Raw genomic sequence first — 27,972 nt, forward strand, 5'->3', positions numbered from 1 at the left:
GCTACCCACAGTGCAACGCTCCAGAAATCAACGCTAGCCTCGGACCATGGACGCACAGTGCTGAATTAATGTGCTTAGTGTGGCCGCGTGGACTTGACTTTATTCAATCTGTTTTACAAAACCGGTTTATGTAAAATTGGAATAATCCCGTAGTGTAGACGTACCTTTAGTGTCAGGGCTAGATTAATCAGAGGCTTTAGGAGCTGCAGCCCAGGGCCTTGGGCTAAAGGGGACCCTGTGGGCAAGATGCGGCCTATGGCTTCTTTTCACTTGCTGTGGGCTGGTCAGCAGTCCCCAAGCCTTGTCGCATGCCCCATTTCCGCCCCCCCCAATGGGCAGGATCTGCGAGTGCTGGCTCGCTGATGTGCCCCTGCAGCCCCTAGGTTAGGAGTGTTCAGGGGATCTCTGCGCGTTGCCCCCAATGCCAGCTCCACAGCTCCCATTTTCCGTGTACTACGGCCAATCGAAGCTGCGGGGGTGGCACCTGCAGGCATGCACAGTGGGCGGAGTGCAGTGTGGCCTGGCCCTTCTGCCTAGGGGCCAGACATGCTGGCCACCTCAGGGAGCAGAGCAGCGCGGAGCCAGGGCAGGCAGGGATCCTTCCTTAGCCTTGCTGTGCCGCCGCCCAGGAGCCGCACGAAGTATGCCTCCTAGCCAGAGCCTGCACCTTGCACCTCCTCCTGCACTCCAGTCCCCAGGCCTGAGCCCACTTCCTCCTCCAAACCGCCAGGCCCCCACAAAATCTAATAGTCCTGGGCTCACAGTAGAGTTAATCCGGCCCTGCTTAGCATTTCAAAGATTTTTGTAACATCTAACCTAAACCTCCCTCACTGCAGAGTAAGCTGATTACATCTTGTTCTATCTTCAGTGGACATGGAGAGCAATGATCATCCTTTCTTTATAACAGCACTTAACATATTGGAAGACTGTTATCAAGTCCGCCCGTAGGCTTCTTTTTTCAAGTTTAAACATGCCCCATTTTATTAACTGTTCCTCATAGGTCAGGTTTTCTAGGCATTTTATCATTTTTGTTGCTCTCCTCTGGACTTTCTTTTAATTTAACTACATCTTTCTCAAAGTGTGACACGAGAACTGGGCACAGTATTCATGCTGAGGCCTCACCAGTACTGAGTAAGGTCGTACAGTTACCTCCCTTGTCTTACTGCTGACATTTCTGTTAATAAACTCTGGAGTTATATTAGCCATTTTCACAACCGTATCACATTATTGGCTCATATTCAGTTTGTGATTTTCTGCAGTACTACTACCTAGTCAGTAATTCCCCGTTTTGTGCATTTGATTTTTCCAAATACTTTGCACTTTTCTCAATTGAATTTCATCTTGTTAACTTCAGATCCATTCTCTTATTTATCAAGAGTTACAAGATTACTCTCCCCTCCATTATCCAAGGGATTAATGAGAATATTGAGAAGTACCAGATCCAGCACAGACCTCTGTGTGATCCCACTGGATATGGTCTCTCTCACTTTGACAGCAAACCACTGATAACTATTCTTTGAATATGTTCTTTCAAAGAATTGTGTGTACCTGCCTTATAGTAATTTCATCTAAACCAACTGATGATGGTTTCTGGCCTCCTGGGGGGCCATGAGCAGGTTTCAGGGGGTCCACGAGCCCTGGAGGCCCACAGAGCTGAAGTCCTGAGCCCATAGGCAGAGTTGGGAGGAGCACAGGGGACGTGGCCCCCCACAAACTGTGGCACCTTAACCAGAGTGGGACAGTCTCAGGGGCAGTTCCATCCCTCCACTTCTGTGTCTCCCCCGCCAAGGCCCTACCCCCTGAACAAGTCCCAGCCTCAGACCAGAAGCCAGTGTGGGGCAGCAGCTGCCATGAAGTGGTCTTCTCTACTGCTGGTGCTTGGGGCTGCAGCTGCTCCTCAGCTCCCAGCCCCACTTCACTCTTTGCACTGCCAGTAAGAGTTGCCTGGGTGGGGGACCTAGATCCAGCTGGCAGAACTCTTGGGGAGCAGTGACTCCCTAAACCCTGAGCTACTCCCCTCCCCATTCACACACAGCCCCTAGCTCACCCTTCCTGCACTATCGTCTGCCTGTACACAGCCCCCACTACCCCCTCCCTGCATCCTGAGCTATACCCCTGCTCGCTCACAGTCCTTAGCTACTTCCTGCTTGCACCCTGAGTGATTTTCAAACCTTTTGAGCTGAGGCATCCCTCCTCCCCCTCCCGCAACACGGTGGGTGGCCTACTGAGGTGAGTCAGGGGGTGGAGGTGGCATTTCCTCCCCACCCTACCATGCATATCTGGCCCCCTGAAATAGAAGTCAAACTATGCCTATGGAGGCCTCCCCCGCCCAGTGCCCCACAGGGCAGAAGCCCGGAGCCCTGGCACCCTGCAGGTCTAAAGCCCTGTGGGGATCCCACACCCACACCTGGTGTCTGAAGCCCGGAGCCCTGAGGCTGCCCTCCACTTGACCCTGGAGTCTTTCTGGCATGTTTGGGGGTGGGGGCTCAGAAAGAAAAAGGTTGAGAACCGCGATCTAGACCACATTTGACTAGTTTGCTTATGAGATTGTCATGAAGAATTGTGTCAAAAGCCTTACTAAAATGAAGATATATCCTGTCTACTACTTATCCCCCAACCCACTCTCCCCGTCCGCTAGGCCAGTAACACTTTCAAGGAAGGAAATTAGTTTAGTCTGACATGAATTTTTTCAGGCCCTGCCAACCTGAATGCGTGTAACTTACCTAAATAGTCTTTAAACCTGTCCTTTCCATGTTCTGGCTTGTGTTTCTTTCCCCCTTGTTAAGCCTCTGGCTACCTTTTTATTGAAGACTGAAGCAAAACAGGCTTTAAACATTTCAGTTTTCTTGATGTCCTCCATTATTAGCTCTCCTTCTCAGCTGGGTAGTGGACCTACACTTCACTTTGTTTTTCTCTTGATCCTAATGTGTTTATAAAATCTCTTCTGATTTGCCTTTTGTGTCCATTGTTGTGTGTAACTCGTTTTGTTCTTTAGCCTTTCTGATTTTGTCACTACATGCTTGCATTTTTCTTTCGTATTCATCCTTAGCAATTGGTCCATGTTTTCACTTTTTGATCAGGTAATTAAAGATCTCCGTGTGGAATCATAATGCCTTCTTGTTGTTGAGATTCCTTCGTATCTGGATCGTCTCCTATTGTGCTATTAATATTGTCTTTGAGAAACTGCCAGCACCCTGAACTACTTTTTCTCTTAGATTTTCTTCACAGCACACCTTAGGCACTAGGTTTTTGAGTTTGTTGAAAAGTGTTGTCCTTAGTTTGCTGTCCTCACTCCTTTCTTTCCTTAGCATCATGAAATCTGTCATTTCATGATCACTTCCACCCAAATTGCCTTTAGCCGTCAGATTTGCTACCAGTTCCTCTCTGTTAGTCAGCATCAAGTCTAAAAGGCTGTCCCCATGATCACTTCCTCCACCTTCTGAAATAAGTTTGTCCCTAATACATGCGAAGAACTTACTGGAGATTTTGTATTTTTCTGTATTACTTTTCCAGCAGCTGTCTGTGTAGTTCAAGTCCCACATTCCTACCAAGTCTTGTGTTTTGCATGTTTGGTTGTTTAAAAAATGCCTCATCCATCACCTCCTGCTGATTTGGTGGTCTACAGTACACCCCTATCCTGATGTTGCCCCTCCCTTTTTTAAATCTTCAGTTGGTCTGCCTTACTTCCTTCTGGAACTCAGATCACTTTTTGATCCATAACTTCAATTTTTATTGAAAAGGTTTATTCTACGTGTTGTCTTCTCTTCCACTGTCAGTGTAAAATGAAGAAACCCTTCCTAATATATTTTGCTATCTTTCAAACTTGAATAATATATGTAAGGCTTAATGTGAATTGCTCAAAGATTCTAATTTCACAGACCTACTTACACCCAGCTAATATCAAATTCTTCACACATTGAAGTTACCATATGTTGGCAATTTAAGCAGGGTCTCTGTTCAGCAATAAAATGGCTCTGTAGCTACCAGCAATCTGGTAAGTCAGCTGTACTTCATATCTCAATTCTCCAGGTGTTTTACAATGTCGGTGCTCAGACCCCAGATGGCAGATATTGCTGCTGGCTGAAGGTGAAAGGATTGTCTCTGAAAAAACTTGTTTTACTATAGAGAGGAGAGAATTTGAGGGGATGGCGTTTTGGTGGAACTGGTTTTTTTTTTTATTAAACTCAGTAATTCTAATTTGTGTATAGCTTAGGTCCGGGCATCAGGTAATCCAAGATCTCTTGCTGGCTTTGCCACAAACTTTCTGTGCATATGAGAAAAGTAGATAAATCTTGCTCTGCCATCAGGAAAATAGAGAATATGTCTTCCACTCCGGAAGGCTTTGTTTGTAAGGTACTTTGAAACTCCAGTGAAAGGCACAATGTACATACAGAATGGTGGTACTAAGCAAATAGTCAGTATAGCAGATGTGGCACACAGTTTTATTAGCCACACTGAGATCTGGCAAACTTGTATCAACATTGGGCTTTTCAGAGCATTGCTATAATCTGCCTCTTAGATCACAGGCTCACAGCAGGGTTGCAAAATATTCACTTTTGGCCAGCCTGACCAGACTCTCCTTAGGTAAAAGGCAAAAGGAGAGAGATAGGAAAGAGAAGAAATAATGTGAGGAAGGAAAACACATCATGGGGGTGGGACAGGATGACTGACAGTCTAATATCCCAGGTGGTATTTGGGATTTAGCTAGAGCCTGTGGCAATATTATCTGAGTCCATCTCTCTGGCCTGGTCTGGTCAAGATATTTCTCATGATCAGGACAGTGAAGGCCCAGTAGTCTCATGGTGGATTCTAGGTTCCCAGGAGATGGCTGGGATGGTAGCCATGATGAATAATTACAGTCTTCCTCTGTTTTCCATGTCTGAGATCATCTCCCCACCTATCCACTGCATTTAGGAGGCTCATCCATTTTCCCCTTGAGAGGCAAAGTTGGTTTCAGCATTACCGATAAGTGAGGATGTGATTAGGTCACGGATTCTGTGACTTCAACGGGTCTCCATGACTTCTTTGGCTTCAGCCACACAGCAGGGCTGCACCTGTCGGTTCCTGCGACAGCAGTCAGCCCCTCTCACGCTCCCCGCTTGCTCCCCAGACTGGTCGCAGGCTTCCATGAATTTTTGTTTATTGCCCCTGACATATCTATAACTTTTACTAAAAATAACTCTGACAAAATCTTAACCTTACCTATAATCTACTATGGTCTCTCCAATTAGTGATCACCTTAAAAGAAAAATATGAAAGCAAGGTGCATGCCATAAATCCTATCTATGCACCGCATAATATTTTTTTGTATGAGGAGGAAAAAATGGAATAAAATATTATTTGTGACTTGTTCCATTGAGTACAATATTGCTTTTTCATTTATCTAACAAATTACATTTTGTTTATGTAACTCTAACCAATATATCGAACATGTTTTATGATAGGAAGACGTAGCGTGTTCATGTCTGCAAACTATACTGTTAACAGAACAATCTTTTCATTTACCTAGAAAATGAAAAGTCAACTAAAAAAAATTGTGAATGTTTACCAGAATCTCAGAAGTCTGTAATTCTCTAAAATTGTATGTTTTCAAATGAGGAGATTAATGACTAATGAGCTTTGGGCTCTTGTGTTATCTTTGTGAATCATGAATTTAATTTGGGTAGTTTTTTTATTACTTGAATACGCTTCATATATAATGGGAGGTAACCCTGTAATTTGTTCTAGTTTCCTGTCGGAGTTCATACAGACTGCTCTCTTGTTTCCTGGGATAACTCTTTAACTGTTCAAGTCACATGAAAGTGTTGACTGCTGTTCCGTGTCTGGAACAGCTTGTGACTGTTTACTGGAAAAATAAGCAGCTACATTGTAAAAATGTGCAGCGTAATATCTCTGAATAGCTTAATCATAGACACTGCCATAGAAAAACCATCTCTTAAGCTGTGTATTTGGCTAAATCAAAATGTTTCCTGGTATTAGACTGATACTTTTTTCCACTTTATTTAGCTGGTTTCCTTTATTTATGGAGGTATAGATGCGTTACACCCTTCTTCATATTATTCAGTATAGCCACTAAATAACAAGTGTTAAAGGTTCAGTGTCTTACTATGAAACTCCAGGGTAAAAGTTTGGGATCCCACTATTAAAATATATAGACTTGCACTAAGGCCCTTGAAAACTCTATCTGTTAAAGGTTAACTGCATTGCAGGCTTTCACATTTGATTAAAAAAAACCCAAAACACAACTTAAAAATACTTTTAAAAAAAACAGTTGACGGCATACTGAGTCCTGACCCCTTTGCATGCTGAGTATTTTGAATAGCCAGATAACCAAACTCCTAGGTCAAAACAGATATGACTATAAATGGGGTTTAAATCGGAAGGGGGGTGTTTATGACGGGGAGGGGAGCTTTCACTGCTGTCAAAAGGTCTGACATGTATTTCCATCATAAAAAGTAAGGGAGAAGAAAGAATTTTCTGAAATAGATGAATGAATATCAATACATTAAAATGTCTCTGCACAAACATGAGGAATGGAGGGAGGAAGCAAGGAGGACTATATATAATGAAGATTAGTAAAATGAGAGGTGGTTTTACAAATGCATGGGCGGGCAGTAACGATGACAAAAAGGTCCATTAATAAAAGAGTAAAACAATAAGTTGACTCTCAGCTTATTGAACTGCTTCATAAAAAGACAGACTTACAAAGTTGTATAACAAGAAAATTATAAAACGGAAGCCTGAACAACTGTAAGGAATGAACACGGTGTTTAAAAAATTAAAATCCAGTTGACAGAACGGTAAAGGAATACCATACATGCAAATTTTTAGCATGTATTAATCAGCCATTCTGAATGATGTTTCTTTGAGTATTAAGGGAAATAGTGTATTTGGTTCTGGGCACCACATTGTTAGAGAAATATTGGTACATTGGATGGGTTCAGAGAAGAGCAACTAAATTATAAAATCCCTGGAAGGTTTCATTTATGAGGAAAGACCCAAACATGTTTGGTTAAGAGACTAATACAGGCAGGGAACTTCATGTAAAGTATATGAAGGTTGCCTCAATGACAGAAAGGAATTTTAATGTGGTATTTAGTGTTACTTTACAAGAAAATATAAAGTATACAATTTGGGGATTATGTAGATGGGATATCGGGAAAAACGTCTTGACAGTAAGGTGTATTAGGTTGTGGGAATAGTCTATTGGAAGCACTGAAACATTGTAATGTTCCCAATTGATAAGTGCACTGGGAAGAATGTTGGAAAATGTGCTGACCAGGGAGCTGTACTGTGGGTGACCCCAATAAGGTCTCTTTCCATGTCTGATTCTATAAATGCTTTCTGCTGCCATTTAACTAATCTGTGAAGTATATTATGGTGAAATCTTTTGGGCAACCAGAGCCCAAGGTACTGAGCACCATCAGGTCCCCTTTCTGGCAGTTGGAGATAACCTTGCAGAATTAATCCCTAGATGAGCAAGTTAGTCTTCATCACTATTAAATCAGCTGTATGCACTATTTAATACTTTAATAATTGAAAATATTTAAACTATTATAAACTTAAATTTCCATATGCATGCTCTTTTTACCTGTAGCAGTCGAGAACAGAAGTGTTATAACAATACAAGTCGCTCCTCTGATATGGAAGAGAACTTTTTTTATATGTGGGGATTCAGCAAATAACAGATTGCACATCCTGAAGTAAAATGGGGGAAGCTGTATGTAGATTGTAATTTAGCTTCCAGGAACTTCATTTCCAGATGCTAATGGGCAAAATTGTCTGAGGGGAGCTATAAAGGCTTTTTGAATATAGCTTTCAATATGATCGCCTCTGTGTGTTCATTTTGTTTAAAGCATAGTTTCTCCTAGACTATTCTTTGGACTTGAGAGACTTCTGTCTGGGAAGAATCCTGGATGAATTTAAATATATGCATTTTAAGTAACCTCTTTTACCAGAGGAACATTTTAGTCTCATGAATCAGCTGGTCACAGTAGAAGCTCTGAAAAGGAGAGTGATATTTTTGAGTGTGTTTTTACAAATCATGTGTCGTTTTTCATGGATTTACTCAGAATACTAGTCTGAATGTCCAAGTAGTAATCAGAGATAATTAGATGTGCAAATGAGGATTTGGTTGATAACTAGGTTGATTTTCTGATGATTGATTCTGAAATTTGGGATCCTGCAGGTTCACAAAAGAACCGTAATATAATTTAAACAGTAAAGGTTTTAGAAACATACTGACATATTATACATACCATACATTTTAGCTGAGGCTTTTTAAATAAATCATTCTTAATCATTTTAAACTATCGATTCAAAACAAAAACACTTCAGTGGTGGCATATCACAATTTTCATGGACCCGTAGACTCATGACTCAGGGGTGTTTATTTTAATTACTACCTAATTCTCTCTCTCTCTCAATACTATTATAAGTGGTGGTTCAATGAAAAGGTTGCAGTTCTGGTTTCCACTGACCAGCTTTCATGTTAAAATCCAAGTTAGTATGCTTTCTGACCTACCATTTGAAAATAAAGGTTAAGGGGAATACCTTATCTGAAGTCACCAACTTTGTAATGTTTCTATCTTTAAAAAGATTTAAATAGCTTACTCTCTTTTTTTTTTCCTGGTTTTGTTTTTAGGCGAAATTGTGGTAAATGAAGTCAATTTTGTGAGAAAATGTATTGCAACAGATACAAGTCAGTATGACCTCTGGGGGAAGTTGATTTGCAGTAACTTCAAGATTTCATTTATTACGGATGATCCCATGCCACTTCAGGTTTGTTTCTCTCAAAATTGATAAATCATGATTTATGATAAATAGGATCAACAAAATGGATTTGGTTAAACCATAATAAATTTGTCAAATAATTGAGAGGTCTAACCTCATTCTATAAAACAAAGGAAGTTCAAATATCCATCCTGAATTATTGGCGTGACAATCCTTAATTTGCCCTATTTTATCTACAGATTGTAAGTTTTTGACATCAGAGTATTATTTTCCATGTCATTTGAACTATGGAATCAAAGCAGTACAGCGAGCTACTGTTTGGAGGAGGGGGTTTTGGGAAATGTTGTTAAATGTTGGAAAATATAATGGAACAACCTACTTAATTCTGAGAATTCCAGGTTTCCTTTACGTAGATATAAGCCCAACTCCTATTGAAGTCAGTGAGGGAGGGGGCAAGATACCAGTGAAATCATCATATTTATTATAGAGGCAGCAGTGTATAACAATTAAGGCTGGTTGTTCACAATAACAGAAAAGGGAAAAGGCGTGGCAAAACATGCAAAAGTCATAAACTTAGTTTAATTTGTAAACATCTTGGCAAATAATATTTTTAATACAATAAAGGTTGTTGAAACTGAGTTGTCATTTATACTTTTTTTTCAACAAAAATGTTGTAATCATATATAACTTTTTTAAAAGTATTCAGTTGCTTGCCTATTTAACTACATTAATTAAAATACATGAAGGAATACACTTGCTCAGTAGTGGCTAGTTGGGTGACAAAGGCCATAGCTTTTATGAAAAAGCAAATTTATTGTATTCATATTTTGTGTCATGTTAATCATAGCTGTAACAACCTTAAAGTTTAATATAATTCCATTCCACGATATTCAGTGTCTTAGTTTTGTAAACTAATAATATATAAGGCTTCAAAGGCATAATACTTTTAAATTAATATTAAATTAGCATTATATTTCCCTATCAAATGCATTTTTTGTCTGTCTCTTCTGCTGCTGTCATTTTTCTCATTCTTTCTTTCCTACAAAAACCCACAATACAGTATGTTAGATTTGAAGTGATCCAATAATATTTCTCTGCTCTCTTCAAGTGGTCTGAGTTTAAACTAAATTTGTAAACTATAAAAATTACTCCTTTGCATGCTTATACTCTTTGTAGCTCCTACGCTTGTAAAATAGTATGTGACAATAGTAGCAGATGGCTAATTGCAGCATATATAATTATGTTTGGGCTCGGAGTACTGTTTTTGAAGTTTCCAACCTGGGGTCTGTAACTGCTCTGAGGAGCAATCCTCCACATTTAATCTATTTTGTTACATCTGGTGTTATAAAAAGCAACCTTTGACTCTGCTTGTGGAATGTGACACACATTTTCTTTTCATAGTTGCAGTAATGGTTTTTCATCTTAAATTGCAGACAGTTTGAAGCTGAAATGATTCATGATTAGGCTAGAAAACTCCAAGGAAATATTGTCTGTTTAACCTTTTTCTACAGAATCCACATTGTTTTTATCTGAAAAATATCTGTCAGTGTTCTCTCTAAATTGTGTTGTAAAATACCATGCTAAAAACAATATTGCTGTAAAGCTCCTGTTATTTATCGTGAGTTTCTCTGTTCCAGAAATTCCATTATAAAAACCTCCTCCTTGGTGAACATGATGTGCCACTAACATGTATTGAACAAGTTGTCACAGGTATGGAAAAGTCATTTAAGTATGGTGAAAAGCTTAAAACATGAGTTTGTATGTTAAAGTTAAAATTATTAACTGTTTTCTATATTAAGGCATAATCATGCACAGTTAAGGTTGAATTTCATTAGTCTTTCTATGAAGTACCTACGTTTAAATTAATTTGTAACACGTCAGAAAAGCAATCTAAAGACTGGGCAAAATTCAAATCAGAAATTTTGCAAGACATGCATTAAACTTGGTTTTCATGTGCTTTTTAAAGTATGTGAGGTTACAATTTTGAATCCATAATTGTTCAGGAAACAGTATCTTTTTAACAACTGTTGGGTTTCCATTTAATTTATAACTGTTTTACATGTAATTGAACGTCTCCACCGTAAGATTTTAAATTGAAAAAAGATAACTAATGATTATAAGAATTACAATTATTTATAGGTGGTATTCCCACCACCAAGCCAATTGAGCCATAAACAACAAAATACATTATATTGCAGTTCTGATTTTAAGGTGATCTTGTTTCTCTAACTTTATAGTGGCATTTAAACAGGTCATTAATCAGCAACCTCTGCAGGTGTATTTCTGTCTTCTGTCAGAAAGTATAGCCAGAATGTGTGTGGTTCCTGATTTTGAAGCTGTAAATTTGAAGCAAATTAAGTGGAATCTATTAGTTAAGTTTAAAATTAGTGAGAAATTTTTATCCAGTTTTGGAGGACCAGCTTTTGGACCTTAGTGATCCAGCCTAAGCACTCACAGTATTTATTAAGATTGTCAAAATTACAGGATGAGCAGCATTATACCAATACTCCCATCTATCAGCCTTTTGATACAGTCTATCTCACTGGACTTGTCTGTTGTCTCTTTCTGGAATGGTCCCCTCTCTCCACTGGATCAGATAGAATTTTGATTAGTCAACATCACCATAACAAGGCTGTTCTCTCTGCAGACAATTATAAAAACTGTATTGTTTGGTGGGCCTTGGTATTAGCAATTATTGATATAAATAATATTATATTTATTATAATTTGTATTATTAATATAAATAATAGAGGCTATTTTCCTGCAGGTTGGTTCACTGATGTTATTTTTCCACTATATAGAAAAGATGACAGAAATTATCCTGGGAATTAATGAGCAATTAATCTCTCAGATGGTTTTAAAAATCTATCCCAGATATTGCAGATTAGTGAATTGCATGGAGAGATGTAATCTATTTGCATGGGAGCAAGCCTCTTTCAGGAATGGCTGCACCGCGATTGATTGATTTTACTCATTTGTCCCAAGGAAATGAAAGAACAGGTGGTCTCTGTCAATTTGAAATTGGCTTTTGATTCCATTAACAGAGGTCATGTCTGGGAGAAATTTGCAAGGGTTGGCATAGACTCCTAATCCTCCATAGCCAAACAGTGGATAGTATTAGGGTGGAGTGAAGAGGTGAGTTACTTGACCTTATTTCTATCACAAGGAGCATCCGCAGGGCTGTGTTGTCCTCTTTCCTTTTTAACTGAACTGGGTTGTGATGGGTTTAGAAGGGGTGCAGTATTTCCCTTCCAAAATTTTGGACAGATTAGTGTCAGTCTGTTTACACAGGAGTCAGGGTTTTATTGTTGTTGTTAGTGAAATGCTTACAAAGTGACAGAGGCTGAGCAAGCAAGTTTTAAGAGGCAGAAATCAAATTGTATGTAATCCCAGTAATGAAGCTTCATTAGTCAGTCATTTAGAAATGACCTTGCTAGGAGAGAGCTCATGCTGAACAACATGGGAGGCAAGATGGGTTGCTGGGAGGTGCTGTATATGAAATCCTTTGTTTGTGGAATGTAATTATTCATCATCAATGGTCATTTGGACGTAGGGAAAATGAGGACAACAGCCATAAGTCAATTTTGTTTGGAGAGCTAGACATTTGATCATAATGTGATTCACAAGGAGCAGCATCTGTTCTACTCAAACAATAATAATTTTTACAGTATTGGTATCTGAATGTAACTAACAGTATTTTTCTTTGTGTATACTCTATACTTGATCTTTAACAATTTTTTGGTTTTTGTTTTAGTAAATGACACAAAGAGGAAACAGAAGGTCCTTGGTCCCAACCAGAAACTTAAATTTAATCCAACAGAATTAATTATTTATTGCAAAGATTTCCGTATTGTCCGATTTCGCTTTGATGAAGCAGGCCCTGAGAGTGCAAAAAAGGTATTAAAAACATGCAGTTTTTCCTTAAACTTCCTTATTGTGTTGGGGTTTCTGTAGTGCCAGCTCTGGTATTATGGACTTTCTCATTTTGTTTTTTTTTTTAAAGCTCTTGATAGACATTAAAGAAGACTAATTCAGTCTCACCAATTAAAAACTACCTTTTAGTCTTTCTGAAACAGAGATATGTATCTATAATAGTGTTTTAAGATAATTTGGTTACAGAAAATCATCTCAGGATGAAATGAGAATCTTTTCTAGTACAGATGAGGTAAATGCCTAAACAGTGATGTAACAGAAGACGTTATATAGTGTATTTTCACTAATACATCAGGAAAATACGTATGTAGATATTTGAATGCTTCTCGATTAAAGGCGCTAGTGTCTGAAGTATGTTCACTTAAGAGGTGCGGTGCAGGAAGTGTTTATTTTCCCAGTATACACCAACTTTGTTCTGGAAAGCTGTCAGTGGAGGGTGAGTAGTTTAGTCTCCATTCCTATTCATTCTTTCTATTGACGCCATCATCAAGTGCGCTGATTATAATAGTGATGTGCTTTGATGTAGATACCCGTTCACTAGAAAATGGAATTCATTTAAATATCCCACCAGACAACTTTTTGGATATTAATTGTTTTCACCATTGTGAGAGGTCAAATTCAGACCTGTGACCCAAAGATGAAAGGCCAGTTACCGGTTTCCTGCATTATCAAAACTTAAAGCCTGGTTTTTAGACCTCACATAGATACATATTATACATCTGCTTTATATCGTCCTTTCCAGATATGCACTCAAAAATCTCCTATTGTGTGTACCAAACAGGCAACCTAGACTGTTGACATTTCTGATGATGTAGACTTTCCTGCTTCTCCCATTGAATTTTTCTCTGGCTTGCTGCACCTTTCTTTTTTAAACAGGAAAATAAATGCAACTTGTACAAGCAGCATATTCTATCTGGCATCACCACTTTTATATGCCTAGTTAGTTGGCACTAACAAAACAAACTAACCAACAGGTTCTTTTAACCAGTAAAGAATTGGGAAGGTTCAATAGCTGTATTTGATGAGCAGAAACTCAGTGTACATAACCATTTCTGCTCATTGACCCATTGGTCTGGACTGGAGGTATATGGTATTTTGAATATATAAATCCTATGTAAATATACGTTGTTATAAAAGATGGTGCCTATGATCTCTAAGTAAGTAAACTTTCAAATTTCAAATATTAGGATGTGTTCGCTAGAGGGAGTGGAGAAAAAAACAGTTACTGCAAATCTTAACTTTTTAATTATGTGAATGCTGTGCACCTACATTAGTTTGAAGACCAAAGTACATTCAGGTGGTGGTAGCACCTCTCCTTCACTGAAGGGCAAAATGACAAAAAATCAACTTTCTGGCAAATGCAGAATGATGATAACACTTTAGATATCTATCCGAAGTTTTGGTCCAGCTGGGATTTTGTGTAATTAGATTATTTTAGGATGTAGTTTAATCAGAAAAGAAGGAACCTATGATATCTTGCATCAGATGCTTCTGCCTCCTGGTGTTTAGCTTACATCTTTCAGATCTGTGCTGTGGCTTCTGTTTCTTCCCTACCCATTTTTTCAGCACTGAGTAAGAGACTGTTTTGTCTATTGGTGAATCTTTGTGAGGGGAGCCTTGCCAGCCTTTTTACACCTACAGTTTTGTGGACTCCTTTAATATTACTTGTGCACTGTCCATGCAACATTAATTGTGGATACAAAATTATGTCTACAATTCTGCCTACAATTTGTGGGTTCAAAAAAGAAGGGCCACATCTTTAAAAATCAGGGCCTTCCGAATTCTATTGGGAGAAAATCTTATCGAATTTTCTTTGGCTGAAAGGTGGCATAGTGTGTGTTAAGTTACATAAAGTTCTAGAGAAATGCCAACTTTTCCCCTGGAAAAATCAAAATATGTATGTGTCTTCTATACCATTTTTTGCCTAATTAATTTGTGTGCCGCTTCCTGTGCTAGGTTATGAACTATTCATGAAAAGTATGAGCTGCATGGAATTGTATATTTATAAATTCCTCCAAGGGCTTGTGGATTGGACAATTTATTTAAAGGATGCCTATTTCAAATATTGGGTAATGAGACTGTAAAGCTCAGCAGTTGTGTCATGAACTGTGAATTGGTTGGACTAATTCAACTGAAGACAAATGTGAGAGATTTATAACAGAAAAGGGTGGCCCCAGATAGCATTTTTTTCCTCTCTTGACAGTTAAAAATAATTGGGAAGATAAGTCAGATAGTAGAACTGTAACAGTGGGTCAGGGTCAGATTCTGTTTCATTGTCTGAGGCAACCTCCATTTAAAATCAGAAGCCTACCAATGTAGCAGTTGTAGTGACTGAACTTTAGTGATTTATAAATCAGATCCCAAAAATGACATTTAATTTGGAAAATTTGCATAACTGAACTGGCTGTGCAAGTCAGAGCAGAGGAATTCCCCTTGGGCTCCAGGAGTGAGCATGATCTCCTTAGGACAGTGTTCCTCTGTGTCATGAATGAAGTCACTGTTGAAGCAAAACAAAGACACTTACCTTTTCACTGTGTCTGTAGAAGACCTTGAGATTTCTAAACATAGTAAACATCAAAAAACGTATTCACTGCTGGAACCTGGGACAACTTAAGTGTTGCACTCTGCAAACTGAGACTGTCTTACTTTTAAAAGCAGATATTTAGAAAAACTTAAATAGAATTATTTAAAAAACTAGCTTTGAATTCCTCTTAACCTTTTCACATATTTGGAGACCTGATACTGTATACACCTGTAAAGAAGAGTAATTTGAGTCACGTGAGTAGTCCCTTGAAATGAATGGGACTGTTTCTCTGAGTCAGGTTGTGTGCATCAGTGGTTGCAAGCTTGGGCCCAAAGAATGTGGTCTGTCCCTAAGGAGAGTGAGCTTAGGGGATATTTTGTGGGGAGACGGGGAGAGAGGAGGAGGAAGAATAGGCTCAGTAGCAAAGCCATTTGTTAGTATTCCAGCAGATATGAGACATTCAGGAACTGATAGTACTGATCTGTGTCTAAAATGGAAAAAAAAAAAAAAAAATTCTGAAGCTATTGTAGCCAATATAGGGGACATATAGTTGATTATTTGACTGTGCCCATAAACAAATATGCTGTGTTAATGATATTGTTACAACTTTAAAAGCTCATTTTTTCTGATTTTTCCTACGTACACCCCATACCCAAACTGCTCAGAAAAACTTTAAGTGAGGATGCCAGAATGTTTGAAATTTCAGGAGGATTAATTTATTTTGGGGAAAATTATTATGAAGGAGTTTGAAAATCAGGATTATAAGAAGAAGCTAACTTCAGTCTTAACTATGGAACAGCAGCTAGTGTGCTTCTTAAACCTCCCTTGCACTCTTAAGTTACATGTCTGTTTGAAGGGGCATGATATAGATACAAGGTTGGGCCACTGAATCATGGGGCAGATCTCCAGACCCATCATTATTTTACAATTTGATTCAGCTGTTTTACCCTTAAATTAAAGCTGAGAAGCCTTCAAAAGAGCGAAAACCAGGTGAGTGTGGGAGGAAGGGGAATTAGGAGTAAGAGGGTTGGGGAAAGGCTTAAGCCAGGAAACTTGAAAAGAGAAGTAATGGCTATTTTTACAGCTTAAATTAAAATTCTTGCTTTTCATTAAATTCAGTTACGATTAAATGTGGTAATAATAAAAAAGGACTGCTGTCTTCTGGCTGTTACAGCAGCTGGCTAAAAAAAGTGCAATTTAAAATGTTTGAAATCTTGAGGACTGATTATTGTACTGACTGTACAGATTTTTCTATAATATATCACTTAATTTTAATTCGTAAGTATTTGGTGCAACAATATTGAACTGTTATTAAATATCAATCTGTTTTGCGAATGATACTATGGACCAATTTCAGAACTGTCAATAAGACTGACCAGGGATGCATTATTCTGGGATATTATCACTTCTTTGGTGGCTGCAAGATTTTGCCTTTGGCATGTTGCCTGACAATGCATGTGGGACTTGGCAGTACAAAAGAGTGGCGCACGCCCTGTAGTGTCCTACTGCCTAAATATATCTGCAATTTCTCAGTCTTTCCAGTCTCCAATGCCCACATCTTCATTCCTCTGAGAAGTCTTTTTAAAATGTGTAGGGTGTATGAGATCTATGTTATATACACAGTCACATAATTAAACAGGGAAAAGGAGAAAAAAGTAATCCAAGCCAAGTCCTTATTTCTGTCCAATCAAAACCAACTCTTCCCCCCACAAGTCATAAATATTTTTAAGGGTGACAGGGGAGGGGAGACACTTTTCTTGTATTCAGTTGTCACCTTCTGTACACAGTGATAGTATTGCAGAGACCCAACATTTCTTAACCTCGCAGGCCCAGCATTATCCTCTTTTGAGTTCTTTTTTTTCATTTGAAATGCCTTTAAATAAGCTCTTTAAACAGCTTTTTTTTTACTGCCTTAGTTTTATTCTCTGCTGCTTGTGTTCGCTTCTCCTGATTACTCCTGGGGGCATTCTGTGCCAAAAAATTAAAAATTCTGTGCCAAAATAAAAATTCTACACATGATATTCTAAAATTCTGCAATTTTTATTTGTCAAAATAATACTGCATAATCACACCAGTTTCAATTATTTTGGTAATTTATTTCGTAATACCTGTCAGCAAGTATGTCTGTAACAATACATACACTCTCAAAAATTCCCCCAGGAGTAGAGTTAAAGAAACCCCTATGACAACCCAGTTCCTATTTCTCTCCCCCTTCCCCCACCAGAGCACAGCTGGGGGCCAGACACTTGCAACACCTCCTACCCAGAGCCCAGCTGTATGCCTCCCTGGCCCAGATACCCACACCCTCTCCCCTGCCAGAGCCCAGTCATGGGGCCCGCACCTTGCCCAGACACTTGCCCCCTACAGCCCCAGAGCCCAGGGATCCAGAAGGAGAAACAGCCTGATGCTCGGTCCCAGGCTTGCACACAGTTTCTTGTGCACCATCCTCTCCTTCCCTCAAGGGCATGCTGGGAACTGCAGCTGCTGGGAACCCTCTAGCTCCCTCCCCCCCCCCCTCCCAGCAGTGTCATCTGTGTGTGATCTGGGCTCTTCCAGGTCCAGCAGCCACTAGTGGCGGCTAGCAGCACTCCACACTATTTCTGTGGAGGAAAGGAAATTCTGCACGCACAATGATGAATTTTGCAAAATTCTGCATTGCGTAGTGATGCAGAATTGCCCCAGGAGTACCTGATGTACATCAGACAGTTCATAGTCAGTGGGCTTGTATGACCAGCTCACACAAAAGGTGACTGAGCACACTCTGTTTGCTGCACAAATCATGAAATTAGTTATCTGTCAGATTCAGTAATACAAAAGGTATGATCTTTGTTGGGACCTCCAAGGCTTGTATGTCTTTAGAGTCTTTGGAGACATGGACCCCTGGAGTGATTTCTCAAAATGAAACAGTTAAGTAAATTAAAAAAAAACTGTATTTTAGTGTTTCTCTTAGGACCTAGTAGAAACTACTGTGCAGTTCAATAATTTAACATGCACGCATAAACAAAGATTCTGAAATGAGAAAAAAATGCAACTTAATCTTCAGTGTGTAGAAATAGTTAGATCTTACCTGTTATCTATGTTACCCGGGGTTCTTTCAACCCAAAGCTCTTGGTAACTTTACTCTGCGAGGAGGTGTCAGGAAATACCTCAGGGACACACGGCTGTCCGACCGATAGATGGCTGGCACAAACAGGACAACACGAGTGCTTTCACTTAAAGCTAAACTTTACTAGTCTCAAGCACTTCTGCACTTCCGCAACAAGTTAGTAAAACACCCTCAACCCTTGATAATTACCAAAGCTGAGTGTGGCTCTCAAGTGACACAACGGCAGGCTTCTGGCGGCCAAATCTTCCGTCTGCCAGTGGGGACTGCAAGATGTATCCAGAGGGAGAGTCCATGTGAGTCCCACTGTCTCAAGCTTTTTCCCCTTATTTGTACTCTAGTAATAGAATGACATATCCCTTAAAGAAACCTTGTTAAGTAAGCAGTTTCAAGCAAGAGGTTCCTTCTGATTATTGATTAACCAGGTGTGGGTTTTTCCAGATTCTGCAGCTCTGAGACCCCAATAGACATTCTTGCTCTTTTAAAATGCATATATTAGCAACTTCAACACAGTTCTTATCAGGAAGGATGCGGGGTCAAACGGCCCTTTCTGTGACACCCCAAAACCCCCTCCCCTCCTGCCTTGGTCAAACTGAGTTTGCTGAATGGCCAATTTTCAGCTTGCTGACTAGGTTGCTTTTTAACAATAAGCCATAGTGGTTTTAGGCACTTTACTGGTTTGCCAAAGTCTCCCCATACAATCTATACTATCTGTATTGTTACACACAAATCAAATAGATGCTGCATATAATTGGCCTTTATGGGTTTGTCTACGCTGCAATAAAACAGATGTGACTGGCGGGTGTCAACTGACTTGGGCTCAGGCTGCAGGGCTATAAAATTGCGCTGTAGACGTCCACTCATAGGGTCCAAGAGCCCAGGTTCCAGCCCAAGCCCAGCATTTGCACCACAATTTTATATCCCTACAGTCTTAGCCCCAGGAACTCATGTGGGTGTCTTATTGCAGTGTAGACATATCCTATGAATTACTACAAAGTGGTAGAAAACTCTTAGCATTTAAAATTGGATTGCGCATGGCATAAGAGCTGTGGACAGTTGTCTGAGGCTACAACACTAAGAGCTAGGGGTCTGATTCCCAGTCACATAGATGTCATCTGAAGTAGCACCCTAAAAATAGTAGCATCGCTGCAGTAGCATGGGCAGTGACAACAACTATGCTAGCCGTCCTGAGTTCAGATCTGCCTGAACCTCTTGATGAGTTCATTGCGTCTAGCACTTGCTGTCATTGTCAGTGTTACCGTGGCTGCCGTGTTATTTATACTATGCTAGCTCAGATGAGAGCTAACATGAGTACCTCTACGTGAGCTGGAATCACACCCCTAACTTGGAGCGTAGATGTTGCCCGTGTGTTGGAGTCAAGAGTGTTATTTTTTCATTGTGCCAGAAGAGTATTTGCAAATATGGAACATTAATAAACTGTATTCATGGAACTTGATTCAGTCCTTGTTACATGCCTTTCCATGGGCAAACCTCTACCTGGAGTGGACAGTTGCAGTGCCATGGGGGGGTCTGCATCCTGCTAGTGAAACCCTAAAAGAAGATGTGGGCTGAGGAGTTGAATGGCCTGCATGACCGGGGGATGTGCTTGTCTAGTACATGCTTCCTGCAGCTTCCTCTAATGGAATGGCTAAGGAGTTTGGATCCTGAATTAGAGCTATTCTTCTCTGTTAGAAGTGTGGTGGGGAAGGTTGCAGGGCAAATATCACCTGCATTTCCAAGATGTGGCATTGTTCTTGGGGCACCGCTGGTACAAGGAAATGCAGTTTGCACAGTGAACATTGATGGGGTAATTAAGTCCACTGTTTTTACTTTTTATTTAACAGTCTCTCCTGCAAGTTGAAACTGTTCTCCTGTTTTTCAAATGTTTCTGAATATCTTTGGTTTTGCGCAATTGCAGTTGACAAAAATACTGAATGTTTATCAATTTGATACAAGAACACTTCCTGTAAAACATATTTGTCTTCCAGTTTGAGCTTTCAGCTTCTGACTGCATTCTGCTGAGGTCTGTGGAATTTGCTTGTCTTTAAAGTCCCAGACAGTAAAGCTACTGTATGGAGTTGCAGAGTCAGGAATAAATAGAACACAAATACGGCTTTAGTGCTTGTTAGCAAATAAATTGTGGGCTGTTTTAATTTCACTGGTCTAAAATTCCAACTGAAGATTGTAGCAGAACAAAATGTCAGTATTATTATTGAAGAAAGAAAGGCCATGACTCTACACTATGATCAGCACAGGTGGACTACTGCACCTGCGCGACACTTTATTCACTTCATTGGGGGTTTCTATTGATGCAACAGTTCGCCTGTCAGAATCGGGGCCTGAATTGGCGGTTGCTGTTCTATATGTTTCAGTTGTTTGCTTCATGGTATATGAAAACTGACTTAAATCTTATCTAATTTTAATAAAAATTTCAGCTTTTAGGTTTTGCATGTGTTGCAGAGGGAAATTAAAGGTGATTTTTAAAGATTGTTTATATATGTATTCATGGTGATTTGGGATCTTAAATAATTGCTTTTGTTTTCAACTCAGAAATTACAAGAACATTTGTTTATATGTTAAAACAGAACTAGACAGGCGGGCAGGCACGACCTGGTGGTGCGGGGAGCAAGGAGGTGAGGAGCAGGGGGGGATGAGAAGCCGAGCGGGCAGGCAGTGGGGGGGTGGGGGAGGTAGGTGAGCCAGTGCCAGGAGAAGGAGACTGAGGAGGAGAGTGGGTGGCGGGGGGTGAGGAGGCAAGCTGAGGAGGTCGGGGGATGAGGAAGTGGGCAGGCAGTGGCGGGGGGGTTGAGTTGTGGCGGAGGGAGCTTAAGGAGGCAAGTGGGAGGGCTTTACACCCTTGTGGCGGGGAGAGGGAGCGGGTCGGAGGAAGCAGCCAACGTTTGGTGGCGGACCTATCTACTGATCTTGTCCTCATAAAAATTTTCTTTTCTTCTCCGGGTCAGATGAAGAGGGGTTCCCAAAGGAAGGTGCTTTGCTTCTAACTCCCAAGGCCATCAGTATGTCTGCTCTTTCTTTCCCTTCAGCTGCCCCTCTATTCTTCTGTCTGGCTCTCACCTCTCCAGGGTTGACCCAGTCCGCCTCCACGCCTTCCTCACTCACAACCTCATTCATTTCAACAGGGCAAGTGATTACAAAGATGGGGGGTAATCAAGCATAAAATTACTCTTGACCTAAATATACTATACCTACAATATTCATACCGTGTTTCGGCGGGGGCGATTGCTTGGGAAGGATGGGTTTAGTTTTCTGCAGGGGGTGCACGCGGTGTGGAGGGGGTTGTTTCTGTCAGGGCCAGGTGAGCACTGGAGTTTTGTGTTTCCGGGGCGTGGGGTAGGGTGGGGGTGGGCTGGGAGGTGTTGGGGGAGGTGGGACGGTGAGTTTCGGCCCTCGGCTGTTTTCTTTGGAGTAATATGGCCCTTGCTGCTTTATGCGTTGTGCAGGCCTGACATAAGTATATCAAAATTTCACGTGCATGACTTCTAGCAATTCAAATGGAGGTATCCGTTTTTTGTGATGGCTAATGGCCTTTCCTACTCTTGGAACTCTGTGAAATAGCTGAAATAGTTTTCTAAATGGAGTATACTAATCAGTATTGTAATGAGCCCTATGTTTCACTTTGAGTTTAAGCACTTTTAAAGAAATGGACCAACCCTCCTCCTCCACCTGTAAAAAAACAAAGAAACAAACAAAAAGCCCAAATAAGAATCTGCTTAATTAAGTAAACAGTTTCAAAGCCCCGTGCTAAGTAACTTTCCAGTGACTCCTTGAGACTGGAATGACATCAGATCAGACCTGTTTTGTACTGTAGTTTCATTGTTGAACTGAAAACAGTAATATAGGAGAAGAGGTATAGGGAACTGTTCCTTTAAAAGGATTTGAATGACATTTATAATGTGCAAAAAATAGTTTGCGGTTAGTCAGTATGCAGCCATTGAAAGCTGGTTTTACAAATAGTGAATGTTCTCATCAAAAGTCAAATCAAAATGAAAATATAGCCACTCAAGTTCCTTTTATGCATAAAATGCATAAGGACTAGAAATACTGTAGTATTCCCCACACAAAGTTAAGTCTGAATGTGCTCTCTGACTTTTCTGAGGCATCGTGCCATCAGTTGTATTAATCCCTTAATGGCCTGTTCCAGCAATCTTGTTTTCCTGTGTGTGACTACAGGAAAATTTCTCCCAAAACAAGTGAAACAAAACACAAGAGAACTTTCTCAACCTCTTGGAAGCAAAGAATCTTTGTTTGTTTTTAAATAGTGTCCTAAATGTACCTATCTCTGCTGTACAGGGGTTAAAATGTAGCAAAATAAAGAGGTAGTAGGCAAAATTTAATGAAGTACAAAAGAGTACCTAATAGGGTGGGGTATGATTTTTCTAGTGGTGATGCCTGCAGTTGTAATTCTATGTATTTGGGTCACCATCCTGTAACGTAACCCAAACTGGGCCACATGAGCTAATAGTCATACTTATGATCTTCACCCTTAACATTACATTAACTTGATGATGTCTCTTTGCTATTGAATAGGACTGCTTAGTATAAGTCTTAACATAGGTTTAAGACTTTACTCATTACAAAACCTTTAACAGAATAATTTTTGACAAGTCCAGGTGGCGATACTGTATTTATTGTATGTTTGGGATGTGAAGAGGCACAGCATACATGGCTAGGTTCCATTTCCTCATCCATCAGGCTGGAAATCAGAAATGGTGAGCACCTACAACTTCAGTGTAGTAATATCAGTACAATATTCAGTAATATTAGCGCACTCGGTACCTGTGGCAGTCTGGCCCACTGTATTACTTTTCATATGTAATTTGATACAACTTTGAATACACAAATAATTAAAAGTGTATCGCTTTATACAAAGTGCTTTTGCCTCTCAAAATCTAGCTCCCTATCTTAATGTTTAGATCAGGGATGGGGAACCATTTACCCACAGAAAAAACCACTGAGGCCACACACAGCCCTGTGGGGGAGGGGAGGTTCAGAGAGTCAGGGTTTCCCCTAGGCTCTGGGGTAGGGCCAGAAATGAGGGGTTCAGGGTGTGGGAGAGGGCTTTAGGCTAGGTTAGGGGTTGCGGTGTGGGAGTGGGTAAGAGCTCCACGTGGTGGTGTAGGCTCTGGGGTGGGACAGGGGATGATGGGTTTGGGGTAAAGGAGGGGGCTCCGGGCTGGGGCCAAGGGGGTTGGATTGCGGGAGGGGGATCAGGGCTGGGGCAGGGGATTGGGGTTGGGATGAGGGTGTGGGGTCTGGGAGGGGGTTCCGACTTGGGGCAGAGAGTTCAGGGTGTGGGCTCTGGCCAGGCGGTGCTTACCTCAGGCGGCTCCCCGTCGGTGTCACAGTAGGGCTAAGGCAGGCTCCCTGCTTGTCTTAGCTCTGTGCTGCCCCCAGAAGTGGCCAGCATGTCCTGCCCCTAGGCAGAGGGGCCAGGCAGCTCTGTGCAGTGCGGATGCGGTCCATGAGCCATAGGTTCCTCACCCCTGGTTTAGATAGTCTCATTGCATTTGAATGCAGTGCTATTTACTTACTAGTAAGTGTATTTAAAAAAGATAAAATTCCTCGGTATACATTCAGTACAAGTGCTAGACATCCTGCATACACTTGCAAAATCAAAAGCATCTTTAAGGTGTTCAGTCCATTATCCTGTGGCCAGCAGTAGCAGAGATCCCATGCAGGAGGACTCTTCAGTGCTTTGAATGTCAAGAAACTCTCTGTAGTAGGTCTCAACAGCTCCTTGCAGAGCAAAGTAGTTTTTAATAAATAAATCTTTAGTGAGATTTTTAATGACTTTGACAGGTGGAATTTCCTGAAGCTAGACTTTTGGAGTAGATTTAATGTAGTAAAATGACTTCACTTTCCTCAGATACTTCCTTTGGAGGTGAAGGAGGCATATTTTAGTAAAACAGCAAAGTTTGAGCATTTATTTGGAGAGGAGGAAGAAGGCAAACACAAAGCCTTTAAAATGAGCCCCACTTGGCACATGGGGGTATGAAAAGAGCGTTGCTCGGAAGTTATGGGGGCTTTGCTCCATTCCTGAGATTTGGCCCTTATTGTTTCCTTCTGTCCATTCTGGTCAGAATGAAAACAATTTGTTCTTCTGTGATGATTACCCAGTTTTGCAGATAAAGAATGATGGAGCTAAATTATAACTGAAATTTAGGGCCTGCTCCTGGAATGCTTAGGACACTGTTAACTTTACTCATGTGAGAATTCCTCTTGGGTTCATTGGCGCTATTCAATACTTGTGTTTACAGGATCAGGCCCTAATTCTGACCCTGTGTTTTGCATAGTGTGTAGCCTTACTGAGTGAGTCTCTGTCTTCTGTCACATTAATTTCTGATGCTGTAATGAAAACAACTGTTTATGCTGCGGTGGTGAGGACATAAGTGTTCTATGGTTTTGGTGCTCTGCAGCAGTGCCCGTCTTAAAAGGTAGGGCAAGTGACTCAGCCTGATATACTCTGATTACTGTATCATTCTTAGAAGAGATGTTGGGATTTTCTGAGTTCACGGGCATTCTTATATGGTAAGCAGATGTTTTCTTGTCTGACTACGTACCAGTCAGCTAGAGGCAGAATTTCTAAGGGCAAGACACAAAGTTATTATCAGGCTGCTGTCTGGCTCACATTGCATTTTCAAGACTATTCAGGGAATGGAGAAGACACAACTTACTGATATATCTAACTAATTGTAAATCCTCATGCCTGGTCAAAGCAACGCAATAGCTTGATTTTTCAGAGGGGTTGAAATTGTAAGTTGATGGGAAGCTAGAGGTGCTACGTCCCTTTGAAAAACAGGGCAGAAGTGACTATTGAGGGAGAGGGAGGGATAGCTTGGTGGTTTTTGAGCATTGGCCCGCTAAACCCAGGGTTGAGAGTTCAATCCTTAAGGGGCCATTTAGGGATCTGGGGCAAAAATCTGTTCAGGATGGTACTTGGTCCTGCTGTGAATGCAGGGGACTGGACTCAATGACCTTTCAAGATCCCTTCCAGTTCTGTGAGATTAGGTATATCTCCATATAATATAATAATAATTAATAAGGGAGACAAACATTCATATCATAATGGAGATTTGGCCATTCCTTATTCCTAGATAATCCCTTTACTTCTACACCAAAAGTCTTGGAGCTTTTGGCGTAGAAGACATCTGTCTTGGAGCCATCTGTCCCCTGCATCAGTAAATGGGATTTATTTTGCTGCAGGATTGACATAACTCCTGCAGGCCTTGGAGGTAAAAAATGGGAGGCTACTATTTCAAGATATAATGCAAGGGTTGGGCTCTAAAATGCAAGACTAGTGATTGTTATGGTAGTGCCTAAGGACCAACCAAGAATGGAGCCCTGTTGTGCTCTTTTTCTCTGTCTACTCCCCTCCTGTTTGTACATAGACACCTACATACCAGCTTAGTAACTCACATCTCCTGCTTGTATGTTGTTGTCTATATGCTGAGAATTGGGGGGGGGGACTCCTGTAGCTGGCTGACCTTTCTGCTAAAAGTTATTAAAGCACAAATAAATTATATTAGTTAAATCAGTCTATCAGTCTAAATTATATTAGTTAAATCATTAAATCATCTATCAATCATAACTGCAAGTCTCTTTTTATATAAGGTCAAAAATTCACCTATCCTTATTGCTATGACACTTTTTTCCAGCAAATATTAGCTAATTTAACCAAATGTCAAAATATATCATAAGTCCTTCTCTCTAGTCAAATCTGGCAATATTACATCAGACCATTTTTTAATTTCAGTCTTCTGTTATATTCTTACAGTGCCATCCATATTCCTGGTAATCACTCCTTTTTTTTATATATACAGTTTTGATTCTTATACTAAAGTACTTTTGTATTCAATAATGCTGAACAGTAACAACAACTTTATTTTTTCCTAGGTGTGCCTTGCAGTAGCCCATTATTCCCAACCAACGGATCTCCAGCTCCTCTTTGCATTTGAATATGTTGGGAAAAAATATCATAATCCAGGTAACCATGTAAATGTTTTTTTCTATTCTGTAATATGTGCATGTGTTCTAATATTAGTAAGGCTGGCTACTTTTAGCCAAAAGCAATGGCAAGAGTGTTTTGAAGTTTGCTCAGGAAGGTCACTTCAATTGGTTTACTCTGCATCTGAGCCCCCTAATTTGTGTCTAAATTAATCAGTGTGATGGTAATTCATTATCAGAAACAAAACAATCGTATCTTTATCCAAAACAAAACTATCCATACCAGCATGACTACCATTATCCTCTCATTCCATCCTTAAATCCTTCAGGTGTGTGTCTATATTGATACTCTTGACACCTAGGTAATTCCCCTTCAGGCAGGTTTGTTTACCTGCCCTTCTTTTGGGAATAAGTGTCTCTTCTGGTGGTATTGCAGGAGGATTTGTGCAACTTGGGACTCCATACCTCCTTTCCTAGAGGCTTACTAGGTATAACCTCCCACTCAAATCTTCCACCACCCTGCTGAGTTGGAGTACACCCTCTCTGCTCAAGGCCAGTCTCCAACTGAACCTTGTCAGTTAGGTAAGCTTGGAAAAGATGTCTTTGGAACTTGATTTCTAGTGTAACACTGCAAGGTCACTGCTAGTGCTCCCCAGCCAATACATGGCTAAAAGCTACAAATTCCATCACAGTAAGCCTGCAAATATGGAAAGTGCTGTAGATGTGGTTCAGTAGCATTGATAATTTTATTTACTCTGCCATTTGCGTTAGAAACAAATGATCTGCCTACTCCAGAAACTGACTGGATGTCATTAAATTATGGATCCAAATTTTCAAACATGCTTAAAAGAAATGTTTGCTCATTTCTGTATATGCTGCATAAGCCCAGTGTGTATGCACAAAGAGAGTTTCATATGTTACAGGTAAAAGTTGCAGAAACTTGGAAATGGGCAGTTATATAAAAAGAGGCTTAATTAAGATCCACATCCTTCCTCCAGCTGTATAGTGCCATAGTTAGCAAACTTGCAGAGAAAACCACAGCTGGGAACTGGAGAGAGGGAGGCAGATAAACAAAATGCTGGGTCCACCATAACCTCGTTAGAGCCACCTTTACCCCCTCCAGGAAATATCCGTGTGCCACATGGGAAAGGAAAAGGACCAGTGGCAGAGCTGCACAAAGTGGGTAAAATAAGTAGTGTGCTAATGTTGTCCCTGTAGAGTTGCAGTGAACCAATGACAGTGAAGCTAGTGGTCTTGCTCCGTGGTAGTGGCTTGGAGTAGGGGGGCTGAAGAGCATTTCAGAGGGGGAAGTCCCACTGTACAGTGAGGTCTGCTCTGTGGTGGTCATGGCTGGGATTCCCTAGTCCTCTGGTCACTTTTCCAGCACTGCATTCTACCCACTCTGCACCCCTGCCTGTCCCATGGAAAATGGAAGCTGCAGTGTCTGTCCATTATTTCTTCCCCTTCTCTGTGCTTTTTCACCACATGGATTAGTAATATTAGTATTCCCACTGTAAAAAGACAACACAAAAATCACACAATTAGTTTTTTTTCTCACCTGTCCTGAAACTACTGGAGTTTTAATCATGAAGGGAGGAAGGGGGAATTATTGCATGCATATATATTTCACTGTTCTGATTTAAAGTAGAAGTTGAAGTTTTCCCAATCCCTTCCTGATCCCTTTATTCCGTCCTTCCCTCCCCCCCCAAAGAAA

At 40.5% G+C, this 27,972-nt stretch overlaps 1 protein-coding gene across 2 annotated transcripts in view; it reads left to right on the top strand.

Moving 5' to 3' along the window:
• Positions 1-27,972, top strand: part of MTMR10 (myotubularin related protein 10) — a 62,063-nt gene that overhangs the window by 19,079 nt on the left and 15,012 nt on the right. For both annotated transcript variants that reach the window (XM_032776047.2, XM_032776046.2), the window contains exons 3-6: positions 8,645-8,781; positions 10,371-10,443; positions 12,488-12,630; positions 26,208-26,298. In XM_032776047.2, coding sequence (XP_032631938.1) covers positions 8,645-8,781; positions 10,371-10,443; positions 12,488-12,630; positions 26,208-26,298 — 444 coding nt within the window. The remainder of the gene's footprint in view (positions 1-8,644; positions 8,782-10,370; positions 10,444-12,487; positions 12,631-26,207; positions 26,299-27,972) is intronic.

Source organism: Chelonoidis abingdonii, chromosome 9 (genome assembly GCF_003597395.2).
Source record: "Chelonoidis abingdonii isolate Lonesome George chromosome 9, CheloAbing_2.0, whole genome shotgun sequence".
Lineage (NCBI taxonomy): Eukaryota > Metazoa > Chordata > Testudines > Testudinidae > Chelonoidis > Chelonoidis abingdonii.